We start from the raw sequence: 27,615 nt of genomic DNA on the forward strand, positions 1-27,615 counted from the left end.
ACTGCAACAGCCACGAGCCACAACCAGCCAAGAGATGCTAGTAGGGGCTAATGGAAGTTGTCACCCAAAACATCTGGAGGGCATCAGCTTGGAGAAGGATGACCTAAATCATGGGTAGGCAAACTAAGGCCTGGGGGCCAGATCTGGCCCAATCACTTTCTAAATCCGGCCTGTGGATGGTCCTGGAATCAGTGTGTTTTACATGAGTAGAATGTGTCCTTTTATTTAAAATGCACCTCTGGGTTATTTGTGGGGCATAGGAATTCGTTCATCCCCCACAAGGTCTGAGGGACAGTGGACCGCCCCCCTGCTGAAAAAGTTTGCTGACCCCTGACCTGAAGGGTGTCACAGAGGCTATGCTTTCTCAGAAGAGGAAAGTATAAGAGGCAGAAATTCATTGCTTCCCTGCTTTGCAGCCTAAACTGGATGAGATAGCTGCTCTTGGCACCAAGTTGCTGGGTGTAGGGAAATATTCCTAAATCCTACTATTTTCAACAGTACTTTAATCTTTTATAATAAAGTTACTAGAAAGTCACAATCTACTTTCTCTTTTGGAATCCCTGCCCCTCAGTTGTGACTCGAGATAGGCTATGGTTACACAGCATGAAGGGAAAGGCACTCTGCACATGGTCAAAGGTGCTTCTATTCACTAGTAGTTCAAAAACTGCATACAAAATGTATATATTAGAAGAAATGCACACTAAAATGCTGACAGATTTGTTCGATGACTTTTTATGGGGGTTTTTTATAAAAAAAATGGCAAACTGATGCAGAAATGTGATAAAATGAACTTAAGATTCAAAAAATAAGAAAGGGGAGGAGCTAAAATGGACAGATTCATCCATTCCCCATCCCCACTCTTACTCCTAATCAAAGGCCAAACATCAAGAGGGATTATTAGTTACTAATACCTTTTCCAGTATTGCTGAACATCTCGTTGATTGGCCCAGGTACCATGTTTGGGGAGCCACCCTAAATATAGGAACTTCTAACAAACCTTCCTAAGCTTTTTCAGTTGCTCTGTGAAGACCCTGGGAAAGAAGAGGTTGCTCTTTGCTGGGATAAACCAACAGAATTACGAATGTCACATGACTTTCTCTTTAACCCAGAACAACCTGAATATATTGGCTACTAGACTTCAACAAAGAGTATAGGTAAATTTGACACACACATATATGCGCTTTAACTTTATTTTTAAAAATACTGAACACTCCAATTTGTATCCCATGGGAGATATTTGCACCTGCCACCTTTATCTCGCATTTAAGTGGAAATCTTAAAATAGGAGCAATTCATACTGGCGGTGTCTCTAAAACTGTCTACTTTCACCACACTCCAGTAACAAGGCTACAGGTAGAAAGGGAAATACTGAACTGTTTTTAGACAGAAACAGACAGGTGGCAACCCTAAATTAGAGCCTTTAATGTTAGTCGGTATCAAAGGGAGAGGGAGGGAGCAAGAAAGAGATGTAGGTTGCAATAATCAAAGTCATACTGGAATGAATTTTAGCAGTCCAGTCTGGGAATGATGCAAAACTGTTGCCTAGCAACCCTATTAAGTGTTTGATGTTGCTAATTTGCTATAGATTTTTTTTTTTATATGGCAGCATTTTTTGGAAGATAATAATTGCACTTGCTGCTAAATAATGGATTTCTTTAGTATATAGATTAGTCTGGCTTGTTGATGCAATTTTCCTTCCAGTTTGCCATTTCCTGCTGCAGCAAGATGATTCTAAATGATTACAGTGTTTGAACATGATCTAGAAATTAACGCCTGGAACTAGATAGGGGTTGCCAGAGTTATGGAAACAGTTAAAAGCTTCTGATACCATAATCTAGCAAGCACTTTCCTGCTTACTTGGTTATTTTTCACAGCTCCTGCAAAGTAAATTGCAGGAAGGACTCGTAGAAGGAAGGAGGAACCTCCACCCCAAAGGATTTAAAAACACACACAAATATTTTAATCTGTCCAGAGAACTAAAGGACAATGGAGTACCATGTAAAACAACAAAGTGATTAAACACAAGGGGGCAGAGATCAGTACGTGGATGACAACATCTTGAATTCTTTCAAACATATCCGGCAAAAGAACTGGTAAGGTCAGCTGCAAACTTAAACTCAGAGCACGTTAATGTTTCTGCCTTTTTGGTTGTTTAGTCGTTTAGTCGTGTCCGACTCTTCGTGACCCCATGGACCAGAGCACGCCAGGCACTCCTGTCTTCCACTGCCTCCCGCAGTTTGGTCAAACTCATTAGAATACAGTTAAATTGTAATTTCCCCCCTGATGTGCTTCACAGCTCCACCTGCCCCACCACAGCTGTTCACTTCAGCATTATTTCATTATTGTTAAATTCTCTTCTGTTTGTGTACACACCATGGACTGCTGACAGGTCAGGGGTGTCTCTACCCTATGTAATGGTGTTCCCACCTTGGCTAGAGATGAAATCGGAATGTCTTAAGGATTTGTAGCCAGAGGTTCCCCAGCTCAGAGGTTCTCCAGTCCAGTTGTAAACTGGGTTGCCATAAGCCTGGATTTTCCTGGATATATCCCAGAATACTGCACTCAGCAGCAGTGTCTGGGCAGAAATAGGGAAAATGTCCAGGAAAACCTGGACGTATGGCAGTGCATGTCGGCAGTGCCATTTTCCTATTACAAGAGCACAAAAACTGCATTTTCTGCGATTTAAGCCCCAAAGTCTCAACCACTTTGCCCCCAAAAACTAACTTTTCTGTCTGGATTTTCACTCTTTGAAATATGACAACCCTAACTCTGTTGAGCTTTTACATCTTTGCTGAACCATTTTTCATGCACACATTTGGCTTCCTGAACATCTCAAAACCAAAGTGCTGTGAAGAAGGATTCTCTGATTTTATTCTTTATTTTTTAAAACGGTTTTAGGGCATCTAGGTATGAGAAAACAATCACAAGTCTTCAAACCTTCTTTGACTGTCAAGGAAAAGACCCATAAGTATTGTGATGAAGTAGCGGGAGGTCTCAACAATGGAACAAAGTTGGTTAGATTCAGATGTGCTGCTCTGTAAGAAGTTCTTCTGCTTAAAGAAAAGGCTCCAATGCAGCCTTCAACAACTTGTGCCCTCCAGGTATTTAGATGATAACTCCTATCCGCCCTGGTCAGCATGTTTGGGAGGAAATTCATAGACTGATATAAGAGAATGAGAACTTCAGGTTGAGAAGAGTAAAAGAACCTGTGGACTGAAGGTCCTAGCATGGTTACAAATTGCCTTGACATGTTTGTTTAAAATGTGGTTAATGATGATAATAAATAATAGTATCAGGAAACCTGAGCAGAAAGGCAGAGACAGAATGAGAGAGAGGCTGTGGGGAACTTTAAGCAAAGTTTGCATTGGATATGGAGGGGATGGGAATCCCGTGAGTAAGAATTGGCTGGCCATTTAGTTTTTCTTTCTTTCAGCAATGTCACCTTAAAGGTAAAGGTAAAGAGACCCCTGACCATTAGGTCCAGTCGTGGCCGACTCTGGGGTTGCAGCGCTCATCTCGCTTTATTGGCCGAGGGAGCCAGCGTACAGCTTCCGGGTCATGTGGCCAGCATGACTAAGCCGCTTCTGGCGAACCAAAGCAGCACATGGAAACCGGAGCGGTACCAATTTATCTTCTTGCATTTTTGATGTGCTTTTGAACTGCTAGGTTGGCAGGAGCAGGGACTGAGCAACGGGAGCTCACCCCATTGCGGGGATTCGAACTACCGACCTTCTGATCAGCATGTCCTAGGCTCTGTGGTTTAACCCACAGCGCCACCCGCATCCCTTAATGTCACCTTAAAGGCTAGACAAGGGCATAAAATGCTAGAACTGAACCCTTTGATATGGAAACTCAGAGCAGGAAAAGAGGCAATCAGCACATTTATTTTATGTCCTAAAACACAAAGGTGTGTGCAGACAGTTGCCCAAAATATGGAGAGCATGGTGTCACAAGACATCGGAAGAAAGGAGGGAGGGAGGAAGGAAGAAAATATCAAAACCTCAGGAACAGTGATGTTTGACTATCAGGTCAATTTATTGCTCCCGGAGATGCAAAGAGCAAAACCCATAATAAAAGCTGGAAATCCCATCATCAACAGAATATAAACTAAGCTAGTGGCTTGTGAAGAAGAACAGATTTTTTAAATTTTTTATTTGTCAGAAGATCAGAAAAAGAAAAGTGGGGCACGGTTATCATGGCCTATGATTTGGGCATCCTTTGAAGAACGCGCTTTCAGTTGCTGTTTCATGAGCAAAAAAAAAACAAAACCCTGGACATACATTTGAATTGAAACCACAGAGAAGACACAGTGGGGGACTGAGTATAAAGGCATTCCACAGTGGAAAGCGTTTCAGTGGTCGTTTCAGTAAACAGGTACTTTCAGAAGGTGGGAAGAAACAAAGTTGAAAAATGCAGAGATTTATGAGCTTGCTCGCTACAAACTCAGACTGTGTACACAGAAATATTTTTCTGTATTTTGCAAACCGAAGATTTCTACCTGTGTTCTTTTTGTGGCGGCATGGGATAAGGCATGAATCTGACTTTTGGAGTTTTGTAAGTAAAACATTTAAACTTCGTAATGTTGTGGTCTGTTCAGGGCTAGAAGGGCAGAGAGAGGAAGTGCTGCAAGCAGACTAGAATGGGAAACTTAAAAGGTCCAACAGCCTGTTATTCCCACACTTCACTGTGCTGCATGATTCTGTGATTTTAAACTGCTGGGGAGGCTGCTTAATCCCACACTTAGGATCTAGGGATCTAGCCAATTCTTTTATTAATTACCCCACACAGGTGATCTATTCCCACCTCTGCCTGGAACTCTAGAAAGCTGCTGCCAGTCAGTGTAGACAATACTGAGGTAGGTTGACCTATGCTTTGACTCATTATATGGCAGTTTCCTATGAGACATCTATTCATTTATGGTAACAAGGTGTTTCTGAGCCGAGATCTTGTTTGACCTATGATAAGATCTAACAATGTGACCATATTGTGAGCTGAAACAAAGAGGATCATCTGCTTGCTGTAATCAATTGACCTATATAGTGTGCTGCGAAAGGGAAGCTTCTGCTAGTTCATTGCTTTCTGACTCCTCCTTGATGTTGCCACTTAAGACCTTACATTTGAGATCTTCTAGCAATTTTAAGTTGTCGAGAACTTGCTGTTGGTTTTACCTTGGCTCCTGCAGTTGCAAGATTGTGTTCTTATTCTTCACACTAATCCTTTTATGGATCGTGCTTTGACAAATGTCCAATAATTTATGCAGAGTTAGCATAATCCTCCCTCTCTGTCCCTTTTGTTGATGCATGACAGCTTTGTGACTTATTTGCTTTTCTGGGCTTTTTATGATGAACTCAGAGGGGCTTATGTCCTGGTAGGCATACATACTATTGCATGGTAAATGTCATTTAAGACTAGGGATTAAGATTACAGTAAACCTGCAATTCACTCAGGAGTTATGTTCTGGGGACTGCGCGTAAAGCCAAAATCGCATATAGTCAAAACCCATTGGGTGCAATGGTGGATGGGAATATCAAAGTCATTTTGATTGGGAAGGATTGTGTTCATGAACACTTTTATTGTGTAAATAATGTTGTCTTGTCTTTTCCTCTTTTGATTTTTTTTTACTTTGTAGAGTATATTTGTTATTTATTTATCTTTTTCTTTTTCTCTTTTTTGTTCATTTAGAAATTTTCTATTCACTACATAATTTTCTTTTTCTTCGTATGTAAAGAGATAGCATATCTCTTTGTTTGTATAGGTATGTAAAATTTTAATCAATCAATAATTTAAAATTCAATCAATAATTTAAAATTAAAAAGACATTTTTCCTGTAACTCGGCCCCCTTTCCACTCCCTTTTATTTTATTTTTTGCCATGAGTGTAAAGCTTAATGTGCACAAGCTAAATGTGCACAAGTTACTGTATTTCAGACACCACTGGTATGTTATAGATGTTTCAGTTAACCCTTTCAGTGTGCATACCAGGCTTCATCAATCTAATATCCTCAAACTGTTTTGGACTACAACCCCCATCAGCCCCAACCAGCACACCTGTAATCCAAAACAGCTGGAGAGCACCAGGTTGATGAAGCCTGTTATAGCCTTGCAGAACTTCAATTGCTTTCATGTGTGCAAATTTTCTGTAGAAACAATTTGGAGTTTATTCCAATTTCTGCCCCAGTGTCCCTGTACCCTTCTGGATCAACATACAAAACATTTTGATTTCATCATTTCTATAAGGATTTTTCTCTCTCTAAGGCACCCACTCCAATAACATGTCATTCCTTCATGTGTATCAACTGCTATAAAAGAGGGATAAAAAGGTAAAGGGACCCCTGACCATTAGGTCCAGTCGTGGCCAACTCTGGGGTTGCTGCGCTCATCTCGCTTTATTGGCCGAGGGAGCCGGCGTACAGCTTCCGGGTCATGTGGCCAGCATGACTAAGCCGCTTCTGGCGAACCAGAGCAGCGCATGGAAAAGGCATTTATCTTCCTGCCGGAGTGGTACCTATCTATCTACTTGCACTTTGAAGTGCTTTTGAGCTGCTAGGTTGGCAGGAGCAGGGCTCGAACAACGGGAGCTCACCCCGTCGCAGGGATTCGAACCGCTGACCTTCTGATTAGCAAGTCCTAGGCTCTGTGGTTTAACTCACAATGCCACCCGTGTCCCTTAAAAGAGGGATAAGGGGGGTATTAAAGGCAGGAGAAAAAAAAGAGCTGAGAAAAGTCAAACTTAAGACACGGAGGGCCAAAATAAATAACTGAGTATAAAAAATCAGGGCAGTGGAGATATACTATGGGGAGGGTAAAATGTCTGCAAAACTTTGGGTGATGTTTAAAATTGCATAAATAAGCCTCATAGGAACCTTTTGATGAAGATTCTTGGGCTAGATCCAGACATATCAAAGAAGTTGTAAACTCATACAGGGAAATCTGGTAGGAAAAGACGGGACTCCACGGTGCCGTCTGGTGTCACAGTGTTATATTGCATATACAATGCATATAAAACACTTTTTTCTTTGCCAGTTGAGCTGAGTCCTCAAAGGGATAAAGAGGCTCACCAAGTCACTGCTACAAAATGAGTAGACTTGGGTCTCTGAAGGAATTCTAATAATAAGCTGCTGTATTGTTCAGGGCAATAGCTTAGGACTGCAGGGCTTCCCTTGAGACCTGAAGTTGCAGCTGGTGCAGAATGCTGCCAGACACATATTACACATATGGATGCCTCAGGGGAACTGATCAGCTACTGGGCTACATTCCAGGTCTTGCTGCTTATGTATAAAAGTTCTTAACAGCTTGGGATCAAGTTATCTGAAAGATGGCCTGCCCCCCATCATCTGGATGTATTTTACGCATGGCACCACACCCTACAGAATGTCACAGGGCAGTTTAGAAATGCTTTTAAATAAATAATATAAATATGGAAAGGGTTAGCAGGAAAAGTGTAGGTGAATTGTCCCTACTGCTTTGATCAGTGGCAACGGTCATTAAAGTACTAATAACAAAGCTGTGACAAACTCCAACATTATTTGTGAGATGCTTGTCAGTAAGAGAGTGTGTGTGTCTTAGAAGCTATCAATATTAACATCTGGTACAAAATATAGAAGGGCAATCTATTTGCTCCGTATGTTTATCTGATAGGCCTATCTCTGCTCCATTTCTCCCAGAGTTGTTTGAATAACTTGTTCAAACACTGGCCTTGTGCAAATAGCTGAGCGCATGCAGTGCTTTAGTGTATTTTGCCACGATTTGCATTTCATAAATGTTAGTGCTTAATATTCTCATTTATCTTCTTTGAAATTTGAGGAAATGACACTTGCCCACATCATAAATTCCTGAGGCCCAATTCACAGCTAAGCACTGTGCTTGACACCTGCTCCCACAACTTCATCAACAAGCCCTTTTACAAAATTTATCTAGAGTGAGAAAATTTGCTCTTAACCTATGAACACTGGTTGCCCTTACCTGGTAGGTGCAAACCACATTTTTTATTGGGGACTTAGCCAATTTATCATTCATGGAGAATTTCTGGATTAATGGTTTGTAGAAGGGAATTACACTCGAAGTCGATTTAGCTGTTAGGCAAAAAGGCTGGATATAAATTATAATAACGATTACATGTTTTGTATTCTTTTAAGCCCCGAAAACACCAAAAGAGCAGGTGCATTTAAGTGATTTCTTCCTCTTGGGGAAAGATATCTGGATGAGTATACAAACGAAAGAATAAAGTCAAAATCTAGATAAACCTATTTCTATCACATATATATGAAAGGATTTTTAATATTTACCAAAAAAAAGTCTATGGCGAACGGCCAATAAAATAACCAACAACCAAGCAATCTTACATGCCTTCACAACACTGAAGTGCAGACAGTGTGTGATATATCACATAAATATATTATAAAATATCTAGCTGTGCTGACTGAATATATATTTCAAATGCTAACTGCACCACAGCAATGAAATACAAAGGTATGGTTGTCCAAAACGTTGAAATCTGGAAGATGCAGACAGTTTGCAACAGATATATTTCAGAAAACGTACTAGACACATTTCAGTTTATCATCTTCTTCAGTGGCATACTGTGTAGTTGAAAGGCAGACCCCCTCTTTAGATGGCGATGTGCATTACTTCACTTCCTTCAAAATGCAGTAAGCCAGTCCTGCTGCCTTTGGGATTCCTCTTGTTCAGGAGGACCCTAAGGATCTGCCCCCAAGTTCTGCCCTGATAGCATCACACTCTGGTGTGTTTCAGTTGTTCTTTGTCTCCCTGGCTTGCCTCCTTCAGCTCTTGCTCAGCTCCTGGTTCCCCTGCCGACAGCTGCCCTCAGCTCACCCCGACAAGAGATGCTCTGTTCTATCCTGCAGATGAATGTTTACTCGTATCTACAATGGAGTGGCGAGAGGTCAACCATGAGGGCTTCTTAGAAACATCGGTCTGGTTGCTAAAATGCTCCTGTTGTATTACAGCTGGTGATTACCAGCTATTGGAGTACATGTAGGGGGACAAGGGGAAGAAGATTTTATTTGGTGGACTACTTTTGATAAGAGGATGCAATACCAACTGGATCTTTGTGTGATCTTTATTAGCCTTTGATAGTTAGAAACAGAATCTCCATTTACAGAGGCAGCATACCTCTGATAGCTAGCTTCTGAGAACAAAAAGAAGGGATTATGGCAACTTCAAAGCACACCCGATTTCACAGTGTGGAGAGGGATGTAACATGAAGTGTTTTCACTCAGTATCATATTTATTCAAATGTTAAGAATAGGAGAAAATGTTTTACGATAAGCACATTTAACCTAGAGCTTATTTGACTGAAATCTGATGATTAATCTATTTGTGCTCCTTTAATCAGGTTGCAGCCTTAATTTCTTGATGCACAGGGTTCAGCCCAGCTTGGTGACTATCTCCTTCCACCCCATGGGGCAACTTTTAGGACTGCCCACCTGCTACCACCTGATTGACATGTGGGTGGTTCTGCCCACCTGTCAAAGTTGGCCCATGAGGTGCAGGGTGATAAAGATCAGGATCGCCAGGCCAAAATCAGTTTTCAGTTGATTTCACACTCTCTGTTTTAGGCTACAATCCTCACCCCACTTACCTGGGAATCTGCCCCACTGAATTCAGTAGCACTTACTTCTGAGGAGGCATAGTTAGGATTGCGCTGTTATTTGCTTTGAAGACATTTAGGCATGTCTCAGCAGCACCTAAGGGTAAACGTGTATAAATTGTTCCCACGTTTCATTTTCTGCATGCACAAGTGAGTTGGCGGGACATTCTGGTGTCTTCAGACTGTATTGTGGTTTTGTAAGAAGCTGCTTTGAGGATCTGACCCAGGTAGTTGAAGTGCCAAACATGTGATACATCTTATCTTGGTATCTGTTACTAGGCAGTTACAGATTACATCGACAGTGGCAGCATAAAGTGCCGAAATCGCTATAGTCCTTTGTAGCCATGGATATTCAAACGTCCACCTTTACAGCATGTTCCATAATGTTCAACTCAGCTATCAACAATCTTTTCTGAAAACGTCTATTATTGTAGTCTTTTTGTTAGTTCTTTTTTAAACACAATACACCAATCTTCTTCGGATCTCTTTTTTACTTTCTAAGAGAGAACTTGGTAAATGCACCTATGTAAATATTCAACCCCTCATTTTAAATATGGTACTAAATCGTTCGATCATCTGTTTGGAAAAACATGTATTTCTATATAGCAAATTAATCAAGAAGCACTAAAATTCAATTAAAAATCCCAGTGTAAAACTAGAATGCCTTGACTGTAAAATGTAAGATACCTAAAAAGCTTGGGGCAGATGATTTTTGAGATGTTTAATACTATTTTATGGTAAATGTATAGGCCAGGGGTCAGCAACCTAAGGCCCATGGGCCAAAAGCGGCCCACGGGGGTCATTTAACCAGCCCCCAAACCGAGCAGCCTGCTTGGCAAGTCCCCACGCACTGCGCTAAACCAGTGCAGCGCTGCACAGGAACTTGCTTTCATGGCACCGAAAATTGTGTCTGTGCGTGCGCAGATGCCGGAAATCGCGTCTGCACAGACGCAGACACCAGAAATCGCAGGTCCACGAAGGGATCTCCGCTGGAGTGAACCAGCCCAGGCAAGGTAAACGTTGCCGACCCCTGACATAGGCAAACACAGGATACGTATGGCTAATTGTGGAAGGAAATTTTAGGTTGATGAATTAAGACAGGAAAGGAAAACAATAATAATAATAATAAATTTTATTTATATCCCGCCCTCCCCAGCCGAAGCCGGGCTCAGGGCGGCTAACAACAATAAAACAGTACAAAAGTACAGCATAAACAACACTCTAAAATCATTCATTATAAAATTAATTAATTCAAGCCACTGGCAACCATTGGGCCAGAGCTCCGCGAAGATTGCCGAGGGAGGGAGTCAGGCTGTGCCCTGGCCAAAGGCCTGGTGGAATAGCTCTGTCTTGCAGGCGCTGCGGAAAGATGTCAAGTCCCGCAGGGCCCTGGTCTCTTGTGACAGAGTGTTCCACCAGATCGGAGCCACAGCCGAAAAAGCCCTGGCTCTAGTTGAGATGAATCCTCACCTCCACAAACTATAAGCTCATATTTTTTTTGGGGGGGGGGCACAGATAGAACTTAACTTTCCTAGTGTGTTGTTGGATAAACATTTTAGGAATTTTGTATTGAACATTGTGTTAAATTTTCTGGTTTTTTATTTATTTTATCTGTATTTTAGCAGGTTGTTTTGATCCTTTTTAGTATTAAGTGACTGACAAATGTAATGAGCAATACAGTGGTACCTCGGGTTAAGTACTTAATTCATTCTGGAGGTCTCTTCTTAACCTGAAACTGTTCTTAACCTGAAGCACCACTTTAGCTAATGGGGCCTCCCTCTGCTGCCGCACCGCCGGAGCACAATTTCTGTTCTCATCCTGAAGCAAAGTTCTTAACCCAAGGTAATATTTCTGGGTTAGCAGAGTCTGTAACCTGAAGCATCTGTAACCCGAGGTACCACTGTAATAAGCTTTATGCAGTGACCGTCAGCTTTAATCCCCATTTCCTTTGTATGATTTCTGTTCAGTTTTTCTAGGAAAATGTTGTTTACGGTATATATACAGGCAATCCTCGTTTTGCTTGGGGGTTACATCCTAGACTTCCGATTGCATTGGTGGGGCCTGCATAAAGTGATCCACCCTGCCTCTGTTTTACCCTTTTAGAGACAGTTTGTGGTTAGTTCACGGTTCAGTGCCATGCACACCCGTGTGTCAATTGGAGATGCATAAATTGGTTGTTGTCTGTATTTAAAGGTCCTGGGTAACTAGAAAGGTCTTTAAGGTAAAGGTAAAAGGACCCCTGGCCATTAGGTCCAGTTGTGACCGACTCTGGGGTTGTGGCGCTCATCTCGCTTTATTGGCCGAGGGAGCATGACTAAGCCAGCATGACTAAGCCACTTCTGGCGAACCAGAGCAGCGCAAGGAAACACCGTTTACCTCCCCGCCGGAGCGGTACCTATTTATCTACTTGCACTTTGACGTGCTTTCGAACTGCTAGGTTGGCAGGTGCAGGGACCAAGCAACAGGAGCTCACCCCGTCGCAGGGATTCGAACCGCCGACCTTCTTATCAGCAAGTCCTAGGCTCTGTGGTTTAACCCACAGCACCACCCGCGTCCCCCAGAAAGGTCTTTACCAGGCACCAAAAATGCCTGAAAGTTGGAGTCAGGTGAACCTCTCTGAGAAGGCCATTCTACATCCAAGGTTTCACTATTGAAAAGGTCCTCAGTGGCTACCTACCTCATTGCATTTGATGGGGACACTTGGCACAGGGTCCCTGAAACAATATCCATGTTGTGATAGGTACCCTAGGAAATGTAGTGCTTCAGCAAACAGTCATGTTACAAATCCACATACTTGTTTAGAGTAAATCTAAACTTTTGCTTGCCCAAGTTGGGTACATGTTCCTATTTGCCTCTCAGCTTAAGTGGCATAACTCCTTAAAATCCGAAATCATTTTGTCCCCCCGCCACCGTGAAAATTATCTGGAACCTAAACTGTTAATAAATCAAGTCAAGCAAGTGCTGTAATTTAAATGGTGATTCTTCTCTTGGAACAGAATCTTCCTTTGTCTGTAGAAAGCACCATTATCATTGTCAGCCACACTCAGCAAGAAACACATGTTTGAACAACGTTATTGTTTGTAGCTGTTCATTCTTCAGTATGGATTTTTCTTTCAGCTCTCGCTCCTGCTATGTAACCTCATCAATTTGCCCGGAGAAACTGATTTGTAGAAAAGCTGACGCAAGCAGCTCTGCAAAACGTTTTCCTTGGCGGGGATTCATATACATATTGGCTAGCTATACATTGTATTTTCAACATTATTATTTGTTGTTATTTGTATTGAGCTTGCCGACGTTGCCACATGCTGAACAAGGGTCATACGCAGCCCTTCTATACGATAATAGAATGATCTCAAGAAGGCTGCAATCCTATCCCCTTACCTGGAAGCAGGCCCCATTGAATTCAGTGGGATTTACTACAGAGTAATTATGGATGTATTTAGTACACAATAAAATTATAACAGCATCTGGGGGAAGACATCGCTCTGTGTTAAATCAAGTGTTATGCCTCTTTCTGCACCTGCCTGATTTGACAGAACCCTGACTCCACAGTATTTATTTAGCTCCAGGCACTAACAGAAATAATGCAAATAGAATAAAATACAATAAAGTCGTGTGGCAGTCAAATACAAACTAAATAAATAAATAAAAACCAAGGCAGATAAAGCAAGCATTAAAAGCAATAAAACAACCAGTTAAATCCAACGTCATGTTGTGGGGCCAGAGGCTTGTCTAGATAAAAATGTCTTTGCTACAATGACTTCTACTCAGATAGGAAAAAAGATATTGATTCCTCTAAACACGTCTACTAAGAAATCCCATTGAGATCAATGGAGATTTCGTTTGGGTAAGTAGTTCTAGGATTGTTGCTGGAGCAAAAGCTTCCCCAGCAATTTTACAGCATTTCCTTGGGAGATCTCTGATGTGCTCATTACCAATTATGCGCTACAACACAGGAAGGACAGCACCCCTTGTTTGAAACGATAATTCCTTGTCCTTCAGTCCCAGGAGTCTCTTGGCCGTGCTGATGCCAAATTTATCTCTCTCAGCAAGCTCAAGGTGCCATGATGGTTAAAAGGATATTTGAAGCACCCTTGCATTCATATGGAGTTTCAGGACCACTAGCTTTCACCCTAACTTGACATTGCTATCAAACCTACCCGCTTCACAGTGAGAACTATGGCACCTGGAAATGACCTATATGGGCATTGCTGGTTTGTAGACAGACCCATAAGCGAGGCAGGGAATGGAGAGAGTAGAGAGACTGCAGCCCTAGAGGTGTCTGAAGGAGGAGTTCACTCACCAGATCTAGGGGACATAAGCTAGAAGGACAAAAGCTGGAATTTGAAGACAGTTGTGATTAGAGCGCAAGTGAAGTTCTCCAACTTTGACTCTAGACCAAGGGTCAGCAACCTTTTTCAGCCGCGGACCGGTCCACTATCCCTCAGACCATGTGATGGGCCAGACTATATTTTGGGGGGTAAAATGAACAAATTCCTATGCCTCACAAATCACCCCAGAGATGCATTTTAAATAAAAGGACACATTCTACTCATGTAAAAACATGCTGATTCCTGGACGATTGTGCCACATCTGACCCTTGGGCCTTAGGTTGCCTACCCTTGCTCTAGACTTGGAGCATGGAAGTTGTAGTTTCAGAGGAAATCTTCATTTCTTGTTCTTCTATTTATCTCTTTCTCAGTCTTGCTCTGAGTCTTCAGTGTCAGTGCCCATGTCCATTTATTGCTCCTGGATCCAGTCCAGTTAAAATACCGGTAATCAGATTTTAAGCAGCTTTAGTGTTAGTAACTATATGTTGTATCCTGTCACAGAAGACTTACTGATTTGAAAGGGCAGCCCCATTATAGGTTTATTGCTGCTGACTGAATTTGCTCTGTGTATATTTTATAAAGCTACACCTTCTCTTGAGGCTCTCTGGACTGAGGTCTTTTTTTTTTTTTTGCCGGTGAGGGGGCATATACTTTCTGTTGCTGCTTTTCCACATTCTTTTCTTCCTACTTGTTGCATTCTTAGGAATTTAAGAATTATGTCCCTTGGTCTTTTGCGTGGTTTGGGTTTCAGGCAAAGTGCTCCATGACATTGTTTAAGATCTTCTTTTGTTAATGCAAGATCAGGAATTAATTAATTTCGCCATTTTTATTTTAAGTTTGTGTAGTCAATAACCATTCCTTTTTTCCTGCACTGTTAGTGCTCTGGATCATAGCAAGTTGGTACTTGGTAATTGCAGAAGGTTTTAAGGCCTTTTGATGGGTTGGGAGAAAGCTCTAGGTTAATGAGCCATTTTGGTTCAGTGATGTACCCTTCCAAAATATAAATTGTTTAATACTTAGGAGCTAAACAGTCTTCAGTTATTGAACTATTTCAAGGAGTTCAGTCCTGTTAATGCTTATTCTCAAAAAAAAAATAAAAAAATGCAGCCTCTTGTTCCCCACACTTTGTCAATTACAAACCAGAGTTATTGTTTAAATTGGCTGGAATAGAATTTAGTTAGCCAATAAAAGTGTGTTGATGCTGCCTACAGACATGAGACATGAGCCAGCCAAAGTCAAGCAATTTTAACTTTCAGCCCTTTTCTACTTGGGATCAGTTGTAAACCATGGGAATCAATGGGATTTAAAAGTAGGCAATTTGGGCAGGTTGTCCTCAAATTTATTGTGCTTCTTCAACAACCTTCAGTTCAGCAATGCTTGATCTGACTTTAGTTTTCACATCATACTGTTAAGAAACATTAACATCATTTATAAAAACCCTGGGTTCTAAGGAGGCATCACTTTCAGACAAAAACACAGACTCATTTGCAGTTCTGTAACCATATGGGGCAAACTCATAACACCACCCCTTTCAAGGGAAGACTGTTTCCTAGACTGAGCTGTCTGGAATGGCTAACAGCTCTTCTTGGAAACAGGTTAACTAAAAAGTTTAAAAATTAAAAGCATACAAGGCAATTAATAGTTAGCTGCTTACGCATTTGCCAAATGTATCTTCCAATACAAGTTTTCTGCTCTAGACTAAAAATGACCCCCATTCAGGCCATCAATATTAGCAATAAGGAGATACGGGTGGCGCTGTGGTCTAAACCACTGAGCCTCTTGGGCTTGCTGATCGGAAGGTCGGTGGTTCGAATATGCGCAACGGGGTGAGCTCTGTCCCAGCTTCTGCCAACCTAGCAGTTTGAAAGCATACCAGTGCAAGTAGATAAATCGGTACTGCTGCAGTGGGAAGGTGAACAGTGTTTCCTAGTGCTCTGGCACTCGTCACAGTGTCCTGTTGCGCCAGAAGCGGTTTAGTCATGCTGGTCACATGACCCAGAAAAGCTGTCTGTGGACAAACGCCAGCTCCCTCAGCATGAAAGCAAAATGAGTGCCGCAACCCCATAGTCACCTTTGACTGGACTTAACCGCCTGGGGTTTCTTTACCTTATTAGCAATAGGAAAGGCAACGTCTGCCTCTTCAGCTTGGTCCCAGAGCAAGGTACACTTATGTGAGTATAACAATTCCTGTAGGCTCCCAGCTTCTTTCTCATAAACTCAGGTTCATTTTATCAACCTAGACAAGTTGGATCTTCCCCCTTACACCCACCCCTCAAATACACAGGGTTGGATTCAACTAACCCAGCACACTAACAGGGGCCAGCGTAGCCTAGCGTAGCAGGGCTTCCTCCCTCCTTCCCCAAATCTGTTCTGGGGATAATCCCCATAACAGCATGCAGGGAAGGAGGGGGACGGACTGTTCTGTCCGCCAAGCAGACATGCATCGGCTGAGACCTTGAATTCCTCCCACAGAATTCTTCCAGCTAAAACTAACTTATAATTATGGTCAACCTGGGTGCTTTGGGTGTTCAACCCCCCACCCCCACCCCAAACAATTAGAATCGTATGAGAAAGAGAGCAGGGCAAAGTCATGCCACCATTGCCCATTTATGCCACCCTGTGTTCATTCGGGGCTGAATGTATGCGGTCAGTAGCCTGCTTTACTTGTATAGGCTCCCTGTACAATATAGAAACTCACAGCTCACGAAGTGAGGATGGGCGGTGAAAGTGCAATGGGTGGAACATGGCCAACAACCTTGTTCTCCCCCCACTCAATGCACGACAGGCAGGATACCTGAAGAGGTCTCCTTTTCTGTAAGAAAGCTATGGAAACAACACTCCTGTTTCCAAAACAACACCAACCATACACTTTCTCCTGGGTGGCTAGTGCTAGTCCTTGTGAATGAAAGCTATGGAAGATGGCCACCAACTTGGATGGCTTTAAAAAAGGACTGGGCAACTTCATGGAGGATAAGGTTATCAATGTCTGCTTGCCATGATGGCTATGCTCTGCCTTCATAGACGGAAGCCATGATGCTTCTGAATGACAGCTGCTGGAAACTGCAGGAGGGCAGAGCGCTCTTGTGCTCAGGTCCTGCTTGCAGGTTTCCCTCAGGCATCTGGTTGGCCACTGTGAGATCAGGAGGCTGGACTAGATGGGCCATTGGCCTAATCCAGCAGGGCTCTTCTTATGTTGACAGAAGCGAATACAGTGGTACCTCGGGTTAAGAACTTGATTAGATCTGGAGGTCCGTTCTTAACCTGAAACTGAGGTACCACTTTAGCTAATGGGGCCTCCCGCTGCCGCCGTGCCATTTCTGTTCTCATCCTGAGGTAAAGTTCTTAACCCGAGGTACTACTTCTGGGTTAGCGGAGTCTGTAACCTGAAGCATCTGTAACCCGAGGTACCACTGTAATCTAGGAGTGCAGAATCTGCCTGGCTCTTACCTTCACTTCTTCAGCCTCTGCTTGTTCTTTTTCTTCTATACAGTGGTGCCTCGCAAGATGAAATTAATTCGTTCTGCGAGTTTTTTCGTCTTGCAAGTTTTTTGTCTTGCGAAGCATGGTTTCAATTTTTTCAAAAAAATCTTCAAAAACCTCAAAAAAGGCTACCACACCGCGTGCTATGAGTTGCTCCCCGAAGTCAAGTCGCAACTGCACCTCTTCAAGCAATGCACCCTGTATTACTGTAACGGTTTTAAGAAAAAGGAAACAAACTTGCAAGACGTTTCCGTCTTGCGAAGCAAGCCCATAGGGAAATTCGTCTCGCGAAGCAACTCAAAAAACGAAAAACTCTTTCGTCTTGCGAGTTTTTCGTCTTGAGAGGCATTCATCTTGCGAGGTACCACTGTATACAGTATGTAAATCAAGAAAATATAAAGACAGCCTCCAGTGCATTTTTATGCCAAGGAAGCTCAATCTTTCTTTCCCTCTTTCTCTCTAGTTTCAAAACTGTTAGCCAATTGTGTGGGGAAAACAGAGCATTAAGGGCTCATCTCATCACACCCCAGCCTCACAACTGAATTTCCCATTCAGGGGAATGGGCCAGCCATTAAGGAATATTCACATTTAGTTGTCAAATCTTAAGGTCCAATAAGGCATCACTTTTGGACAAACCCCTGACACTCTATTTCTTACACACAACATTGATCAATGTACTTGGCAGCTGTGGTACCATAGGTTCCATCCTACACCTGGAGGAGCTGGTGGTATTTGTATTTATTTTTTAAGTGCAAAAGAATATGAATTGGCAGCAGATCTATTTTGATTTCTCATGACATGTCAGCAAGAAGCCAAAAAGATAAACAGATTCCTGCTGAAATATTCTAAGTATTAGCAACTGCTTGCATTTTTCCATCTCCAAATGACCATTGTCTAAAAATAAATCTAAATTATCACAATGCCTCCAATCTTTAGTTAAATAGTAACTTTATCTCCTGAGAACATCTGTGTGTGGCTGCTGGCCTCCCTGCCACATGCAGGTTATTTTTAAAAGTCTCACCTTGCATTCAAATTTTAAATATGCAACTTTATAACTTTTTTTAAATAAAAAAACCCTGATCTCTTTAAATGATATTAAGTGCAGAGTACTGTATCCTGTCCTTTAGAAGATGCCAATGTATTACACCTGTTCAACCAATTAAAAGGGATGATTAAATAATTACGGTAAATAAGCAGTGCATTTTCTCCCTTGAAGATTTGTGAAGTGTTTCTATTTGAATAGTTGCTTTCCTTCTTCCCTTAATGCAAATGTTGTCATCTTCAGAAGGCAAAATGAAAAAAAAATTGTTTTAAAGTAGTTGCAACATATATACTCAATATATTGTATTGCAATGTTAAGTTACAGCGATGCAGTTTGAATACAGAAAGGCTTGTTTCCATTCTTCCTGGTTTTCTGGAGAGAGAGGAAAGAAAGAAAGAAAACAACTCCTTGGCACTGTTCAACACATTACATGCGCTTACCTTTAAATCTTGTTCAGAACCTGTGAGCACAAAATTAACCACCATATGCAAGATCACATCCCAATATGCCATGGTCAATAATCCTGAATAAGGAGGACTACTCTCCAGTTCTATACTTGCTGACTGAAACAGGATCTCCCCTTCACCCTTCCTTTGCAACCAAGAGCAGAAATGAAAGACACTACACACCGCAGTCTTTCAAATGCTTTAACATGATTTGTGACTATTGACAAGATGAGAAAATAAAATCACGGGGAAGCAAAGCGTTCAGGGAATCTCGAATTTGAAGCCAGACATGAGTTCAGTTCAGCCAAGTCTGAGCTGATGCCGGAGGAAGAAGGGGAAACAAGATCCAACTCCCTGAATGGATGGTGATAGCTGGACCCGCCCCCCATCCTTTTAGGCGTCAAAGTTTATCACTGAACAATACAGAAGCAGCAAGGAGATTGAAAAAGGAGCCGTCAAAAGCAAGGTCAGGCGCAGGGAGCCGAAGTCTCGCCAAGAAGAAAGAAAACATTGTTTGAGGCGCGCGAAGGTAATGACGCATTTCCATCTCCCACTTTTGACACCTCCCGACGGGACGGGAGAAGAAAGACCCAGCGCGGATGCCTCTCTTCCTAGAGAAGGCACCACCCGCGCCCCCCGACGTGGGGCGGGTAGGTGGAGGCACAAAGCCCCGTCGCCGTCTCCCTTCGGTGCAAACCGGTTGACCTCCCCCCTCCTTCCCGCCACCTCCCCCCGCGGTAATGATTAACAGCCCCGCGGGGAGGGCGAAGCGAGGGGATAAAGGGGGCTTGGCTGAGAAAGGGGACAGACAACTCCAGCCGGTCCCGCGCCCGCTTCTCGCCGCCCGTCGACGCCCGTTTCGGCCTCCCCCATGACTCGCGCCGCGACGCCAGGGCTGCTGCTGCTCCTCCTCCTCCTGGCCCGGGTGCTGCTGCTGTGCCGCCCGCTGGCCGGGCACCCCGGGCAGGGAGAGGCCACTTGGTCTCGCTTCGCCCGCCTGCCCTTCGAGGATGAGCTCTTCCTGGACGACACCTTCCCCGACGGCTTCCTGTGGGGGGCGGGCAGCGCGGCGTACCAGGTGGAAGGCGCCTGGAGCCAGGACGGCAAGGGGCCCTCGGTGTGGGACGCCTTCGCGCAGCGCCTCCCCCGGGCCGCCGCCGCCGCCGAGCCGAAGGCGCCGTCGGGGGACGTGGCCAGCGACAGCTACAACCGCGTCGAGCGCGACCTGGAAGCGCTGAGCCTCCTGGGGGTGTCGCACTACCGCTTCTCGCTGCCCTGGGCGCGCCTGCTCCCCAACGGCACGGCGCCCGCCAGCCCCGCCGCCCTGGAGCATTACGCGCGCTTCCTGGCCGGCCTGAGGCAGCGCGGCGTCGAGCCCGTGGTCACCCTCTACCACTGGGATCTGCCCCAGCGCCTTCAGGAGCTCTATGGCGGCTGGCAGAGCCCGGCTCTGGTCGGCTTGTTCCGGGACTACGCCGAGCTCTGCTTCAGGCACTTCGGCGAGCACGTGCGCTTCTGGCTCACCATGGACAACCCTTACCTCGTGGCTTGGCAGGGCTACGCCACGGGCAAGCTGGCCCCCGGCGTGCGGGGAGGGCGGGAGGTGGGCTACCGGGTGGCTCACCACCTCCTCCAGGTAAGGACGGCCAAGGAGAACATGGCTCAGCCGAAGTTCTCCATGAGTTTTGGCCACCCTGGAGAGGGACGTCAGAGAACCATATAGCGTTGGACGGGACCCCCGAGGGTCATCTAAGGCCAGCCCCCTGCAACGCAGGAATCCCAACTAAAGCATCCTTTGCTTTAAAACCTCCAGTGAAGGCACATAACCCGAGGAATGGCGCCAAGGGAGAGTAGGGCCTCCACTTGTGATCTTTTCCGAGGCAAATGAATGACTGCTGCTGGCTCCTCTTAAGTTAAGAACAGGGGTGGGGAACCCGTGGCCCTCCAGTTCAATGTTGCTGGGCTACAGCCTCTAACAGGTTGAGCTGCAGTTGCCTCATCCCTGGTGTAGAATTTAAAACAGCCTTCCCAAACCTGGTGCCCTCCAGATGTTTTGGGCTATAACGGAATTGTAGGCCAAAACACCTGTGGGTTATTTTTAGTATATGTGCTGCCAAAGCAAGCACAACACCTGTGGGTTATAAGGTTAGGGAAGGCTGATTTAGAGCAAGGGCAGTGCAATCCTAGGCCTGTTTACTCAGAAGCAAGTTCCAGTGTATTCCATGAGTCAGTGTGTGTAAAGGAGTGCAGCCTAAGATTTGCTACAAGCAGCAGACAAGAGTAAGCAAGGCCCAACTTATCAAAACTTAGCACCTATGGAAATATAAAAGGTAAGATACACCCCACTGCCCTCCAGTCACCCAAATATTGGAAAAACACAAAGGAGGAAAATGGTCAAGTAAGTACATCTGGCTCTTGAAGATGACCTTCAAGCCTGTTCCAATCCTGCTGTTCTATGAGACTATAACCATCTCAAATATTATGCTCTGTAGAAAACAATGGGATTTTTAACATTTCAGAATGCTGGGATTTTTTCCTATAGAACAAACACCTCAACTTCTCCAGCATGTGCAGGACAGCTTGTTTGCTTGTCTTATCAGGACCTATTTAACTAGACTTATCCATTGCCCTTCAGGCACTTCTGGCCAAACACACCTTGCTAACTCCTGAATCACTCACTACTTGTGGCAAATCATAATTGGAACAATCCCAGTTTATTACAGAGCCAAACTTGCTAGGGGTGTATTATTGGCGTAAGAGGTTTAACTAGAATGTTTTTATTATTATCAGTTGCGTTAATCTCCCATCCTTCCCCCAAGGAGCTTAGTGTGGTGTATCCGAGCCATTCCCCCTATTTTAGTATCACAACAACCCTGTGGGGTAGGTTAGGCTAAGAGAGGAAGACTGGCCCAATGTCACACAGTGAGCTTTGTGGCAAGATTTGAACTCTGGGCTTCCCAGTTCTAGTTATAAACATTCCCCTGTCCGCACTGGCTCTATGATTTTAGTGTTACCACATTTAAATGCTTACAATTGCCTGTGAAGGTGAAAGGTGAGGAAGAGCAAATTAAATTCTCCCCACTAAAGTTGCAAGAGCAAAAATAAATGTGTGGGCTTGCAGAAGAATAGTAATGTCAGTCTGTTGCAGATCTTTGCAGTATCCTAAAGAAGTCCAGTACAATGTGATGCATATTTATTCAGATATAAGTTCTATGTTGGATGAGACTTGCTTCCTAGGAAGTGTATTTAGGACTGCAGCCTAATTTATTGTGTCATGAGATTCTGTAGGTGACAGTGCGGTTTATCAAAGGCATAGTTAATAAATACAAACATGGATAAAATTTCATTTCATCCAATATTGCAAGGTGAGATGAAAAGACAAACACACATATCTGAAAGCAGCAGTACAATGCATTACTAGTAGCATTTATTCTATTTGAAAATGAACAAGCAGGAGAACCCACATGAATTGATTATAATATTAACCATGACCAATTCACAAAAGGAAGGTATAATAGTGACAAATTAATGTGTTACAAATACCAAGCCAAGTGCAGTAAAATATGGCCACAGTCACAGACTATACATCATCTTAACAGAGACCTGAACATTGAAAATAATGTAGTTGTTATTACCGGATGCACAAAAAGCAATCCAGTAGTCCAAATGTAAATTTCACACTCAAGAGATCCATCACTTAGCTAAGCATTTTTGAATTTAGTGGGACTTGCTCTTAAACAAATATGTACTGGATTGCAGCCATCTATCCCACCCTTCTCCATCTCTACTCAGAAGTAGATCCTAATTTGTTTAGTGGGGCTTAGTCACAGGAAAGTGAGCATTTGATTGCACCCTTACAGCACAGTCCTCTCTGTGTCTACTCAGAAGTTCAATAGGACTTGGTACTCAGGTTAGTGTATATAGGATTACAATGCCTTAGTTTTAAAGACCTGCAGTATTTCTTGATGTGATTTAAGGTGAACAAGTTCTTGTATGTGGACTGGGATGAGGGCCAAGAGCACTTTCCCAATCAACATCCCTGCTGGCATCAGAGGTTGGCTGGCAGTGATCTAAGCTCCTGTGGCACTGAGTTGCTCATGATACATGCCGTATTAAAACCTGTGCTTGCAGCATCCAAGTCAGATGTGAGTAATTTCTATCAGCATGTCTACCAAAATTGGCACAGTGTGACAGCTTTGAGCACTAGATCATAAGCTTTGTGGTAGATGGGAAGCGATGTAATAATGATGTTGTGACACATGCTGCTCTGTTAAGCAAAATTGAGAGGTGCCTCAATTTAGGGTTAGGCACAGAGAAGAATTTTGGATATGTATATTTTAAGAGGAAAACTATGTTGGAAATCTTAGGTCTATTGTAAGCCAAGTCCGCTGCTTCTGAATTGCACCTCAGACTGTAATCCCTCTGTGCCAGCCCTTTTAGTTTTCCTCCCTCATTGCTTCCCCAAAATTTGCAAGTTTAGTACTGTAGCCCATATATGCATACAAAAAGTCCCAGGTATAATACCACACATCTCCAGAAAGGGCTAGGAAAGATCTCTGGAAAGTTGTGGCTAGATAAGTCAGAGGTCTAACACTCTAGAATGCTGCTTCCTATGATTCCAAGTAGGAAAAACAGCAGCATCTACCACAGTTCTCAGAATAAAGTTGAGAGCTGTTTCAAAGATACTTTGCTCTGCGTTAAGGGCCCGAATTCCTGATTCTGGAAGTATAGCTTAAAAAATTATTCCCAACTCAGTAATAATAAGATTCCCAGAATTTCCATAATAAAGGAACCTGTGGCTCTTCGGATGTTGGGCTGTCTTTCTCATCCCTGACAACTGGTGATGCTTGCTGGAGCTGATGGCCCATAGAGTCAAACAGCACCTGAATGGCCACAGGTTACCCATCCTTGCTGTAAACAATGCATGTCCAAAAGCCTTCCTTGCAAACACTGGAAGTGCAGGAAGAGCCCATGAATCCCACACGTTATTTCAGCTGCTGCTGTCCCTCCTCTGTGAAACTTGTTAGTTTGGGAAATATGCCAAGTGGAGAGAGAGTCTACCACAGACAAAATAATCTGTTGCCTTTTAAAAATATTGAAATGTCATGTTTTAAAGGTAGATTCAAATTTAAAAAAATTCTGGGAAGAAGATTAATTTTGACTACAGCTATTTTTGCCACCCGTGACAAATAATGGAAAGGCACGTTTTTCAGATCTTTTGCCACTTCCTTTAGCAGTTTTTCATGATTTTCTTGAACTGCTGGTGAAAGATTGGTTTGTAGATATATCCCCAAATATCTAACAGAAATGCTTAGTGCTGATTACCAGTATCTTCCACAAGATTAAAATTGGAACTAATCGGATTTTAAAGATTTTTTTTAAAGACAGAAATTAAACTAATTTAGTTAGGACACTGATTCCTTTGGCTATATTAGTGAAAAAGTAGCATCACCTGCATATAGATAAATCTTCAAGTCCTGTGTGTCTGACCTAAACCCTTTAATTTTGTTCCATGCCCTCACTGCAATTGCTGGGGTTGCTACTGCAAATAAGATGGGGCCTGCCATGTCCTTTATGTTAGAGATCATTCTGAAGTCTTCACATTAACTATAATAACTCTTGTTGAAGGAGCCCTCTAAATAGTTTGAATGCAACTCAAAAACTGATCCCCTCTTCTGTGCTGCATTCTATGCTTTCCACATAGTGGTGCCAAGGTTTATCTGAGATTCCACCCTCTTTCAGATATAGGCATAACAAAGCATTTAAGTATTGCTGTTTGCCAGAAATTGAGGATGCACTTAATGATCCCTCATGAAATTTAGTTGACATTGTCTGTGGGGCTTCCATCACTAAGTGATATTTATTTCACCTGCCCACTCAGTTCTCATGAACTGAGCTTTGTGAAGACATGTTTTCTCACGCACGGTTTTCTCCTCTGCAACTGGTGAAATGGTTCCAAGTGTGCCATATGTTCCATTATGTGAAAATATAGGTTCACATAAAAAGCTAAAGGTAAAGGGACCCCTGACTAATAGGTCCAGTCATGACCGACTCTGGGGTTGTGGCACTCATCTCGCTTTATTGGCCGAGGGAGCCGGCGTATAGCTTCCGGGTCATGTGGCCAGCATGACTAAGCCGCTTCTGGCAAACCGAGCAGCGCACGGAAACGCCGTTTACCTTCCCGCTGGAGCAGTACCTATTTATCTGCTTGCACTTTGACGTGCTTTTGAACTGCTAGGTTAGCAGGAGCAGGGACCAAGCAACCGGAGCTCACCCCGTCGTGGGGATTCGAACCGCCGACCTTCTGATTGACAAGTCCTAGGCTCTGTGGTTTAACCCACAGCGCCACACTCTAAAACCTAGGGGCAAGTAAAGGGAAAGATAGAACATCTTTCTTGACAGCCCCATGTATGGGGCTGTTGGGATTGTTCCAGAGCTGGTGTTAAGGGTCAGCATAGTCAAGCATCTGCTGAGGGACCACAACTCAGTGCGGGAGCAACTGGGGAAAGTCTCCTGGACCTGCTTCTCCTCCTCACAATTGCAACCTGGTTGTTCAACCAGCTCTTCTTATTCTGGACCAGAAAAAGGTGGTAGTTGAGCAGTAGATGTTACTTCCTGTTTGCATGTTAGCCGTCTCCCTTGCAAGCAAGCAAGGGGTAACATTAAGTAGGAGTAGTGCAGGGGAAATTGATGATAATGATGAGGAGGTAGACTCTCTGAAGGAAGGGAGCCATGGCTTTTCAGGCTGGTGAGAGACAGATTTCGAAAAGCACATTGCTACCAGCAGGTTGTGAGTCTGAATGTGTTCATGCTAGTCAATTCATCCTTCTGAGTCAGAGCAGGATTATAAATGGCCGCTTGCCTTTTTGACTGGCTGTTTAAAGAACTGCTCTTGGGGGACCAAATGGGGATGGTATACAAAAGTTGGTTCCTTGCTCCCTTTCATTTTGGCCACAAAATGAGCAATGCAAGCAAATTACGGGCATTGGACTTGTAAAATTGTTTGAACCACTAATTTTTGTGGACCTGTTTGCACCAGAAGTACTTCGTCCAGTTCCAGGCACTGCAGTTTAGGAAATATGTTGACAAATTGGAACATGTCCAGAGGAAAGTGGCAAAGTTTGTCTTGACTTACTGTTATCGTTTGTTATGAGAGAAACAAGCCACAAGCGCTGGTTCACATGTGCCAGCCTCTGCGTGGGAAAGGAAAGAGCACTGCAGGGACTTTTGGGTAGCATACACCAGTATGTTGCACATTCTCTTTAAATCATAGCTTAATTTAAGCTCTGGTTTAGCATTATGTTCCCCTTCCTCTGAGATATTAGAATGAGAGCGAACAGTTCTGCCCCATAGGGCAGAGTGGTATTGCTAGCTGTGAGGCTAATTTTCCTTAATTTTAAGGTGAAGGAAGCCAGCTGATTTTATAAGATTTGCTCTGTTATAAGAGTTGCACCGTGTTTTGATTGAATGGAGGCCCTAAAGCCACCAAGAGACTTATTACCATCTAGTTGGTAACACAGATATCTGTTAAGACTGAATACATAATTTCATAAAACAGCAAAAATGAGTAAAATAAAAATGGTTCACCGGGGACTTTCTTTCCCATAGGCTCATGCCAAAGTGTGGCATCTTTACAACGATCATTTTCGTCCTGCACAAAGAGGTAAAGTGTCAATTGCCTTAGGCTCTCACTGGATAAGACCTCTACATATGACTGAAAACAGTATTCACGAATGCCAGAAATCTCTTGACTTTGTGCTGGGCTGGTTTGCTAAACCTATATTTATTGATGGAGACTATCCCCAGAGCATGAAGAGTAATCTTTCCTCTGTGCTGCCTGAGTTCACCGAAGCAGAGAAGAAGTTTGTCAGAGGGACAGCCGATTTCTTTGCTCTTTCGTTTGGGGCCACGTTGAGTTTCCATCTCGTGGATACTGGCATGTTATTCCGCCAGCTGGAATCGCTAAGCCTAAGGCCTCTGCTTTACTGGATAAGCAGTGAATATAACAAACCAGAGATCTTCGTTGTGGAGAACAGCTGGTACGTTTCTGGTAACACTAAGACCGATGACTCCAAGTACACGAATTATCTAAAAAATTTCATTATGGACACTCTGAAAGGTAGGCTTGTAGATGGTATTCTTGTCACCATTATTATCCTGGCACAAGTTAAGGGAAACATTATCCTCACATTCATTAAATAAGTTCTGCAGAGGCTAAAACCCAGTGAGTTTTTAAACATTTATCCAGGTGTTCATTACAGAGTGAGGTTCCAAAAGAACGGGATTTGCTTGCCTCTGCGGTTGCCAAGTGCTTTCCAACAAGTTTGGATAATGTTTCTTTGGTTACAGCAAAAAGTTAAGCTGGTTGCTTAATATAACTTCATGATGTTTGTACTCTTGGCTATGAGGCTTGCAGGAGAATCAGGCAGGAGATACCCAATGATTAGTTTTAATGCGTCAGATAGCTGAGTAAATATTTGCTAGATAAGAATATATACCAAATCTCTCTCTCTCTTTCTCTTTCTCTGGTGTGTGTGTGTGTGCATATATAATTTCTGTAACTCTCTGGCAGTGACCTTAAGAGTCTCTTCTCAGGCTGGAAGAATTCATTCTTCCTGTAATGAAGAAATGAAAATAACTGTTGGGAGTACTTATTCTGCTTTCACAGCTGATTTACAAAGCTGTGTCTCAGTTACATATGTCCTTA

At 43.3% G+C, this 27,615-nt stretch overlaps 1 protein-coding gene across 4 annotated transcripts in view; it reads left to right on the forward strand.

Moving 5' to 3' along the window:
• The first annotated feature begins 18,979 nt into the window (after nt 1–18,979).
• KL (klotho) overlaps nt 18,980–27,615 on the forward strand; it is a 29,053-nt gene continuing 20,417 nt past the window's right edge. For all 4 annotated transcript variants that reach the window (XR_013985918.1, XM_081004090.1, XM_081004089.1 and 1 more), the window contains exons 1-2: nt 18,980–20,544; nt 26,517–27,027. Coding sequence is in view for 3 of the 4 variants with exons in the window: in XM_081004090.1 (XP_080860216.1) it covers nt 19,780–20,544; nt 26,517–27,027 (1,276 nt within the window). In the remaining variant the exon portion in view is untranslated. The remainder of the gene's footprint in view (nt 20,545–26,516; nt 27,028–27,615) is intronic.

The sequence above is a fragment of the Podarcis pityusensis genome (genome assembly GCF_964106645.2).
Source record: "Podarcis pityusensis genome assembly, chromosome: 4".
NCBI lineage: Eukaryota > Metazoa > Chordata > Lepidosauria > Squamata > Lacertidae > Podarcis > Podarcis pityusensis.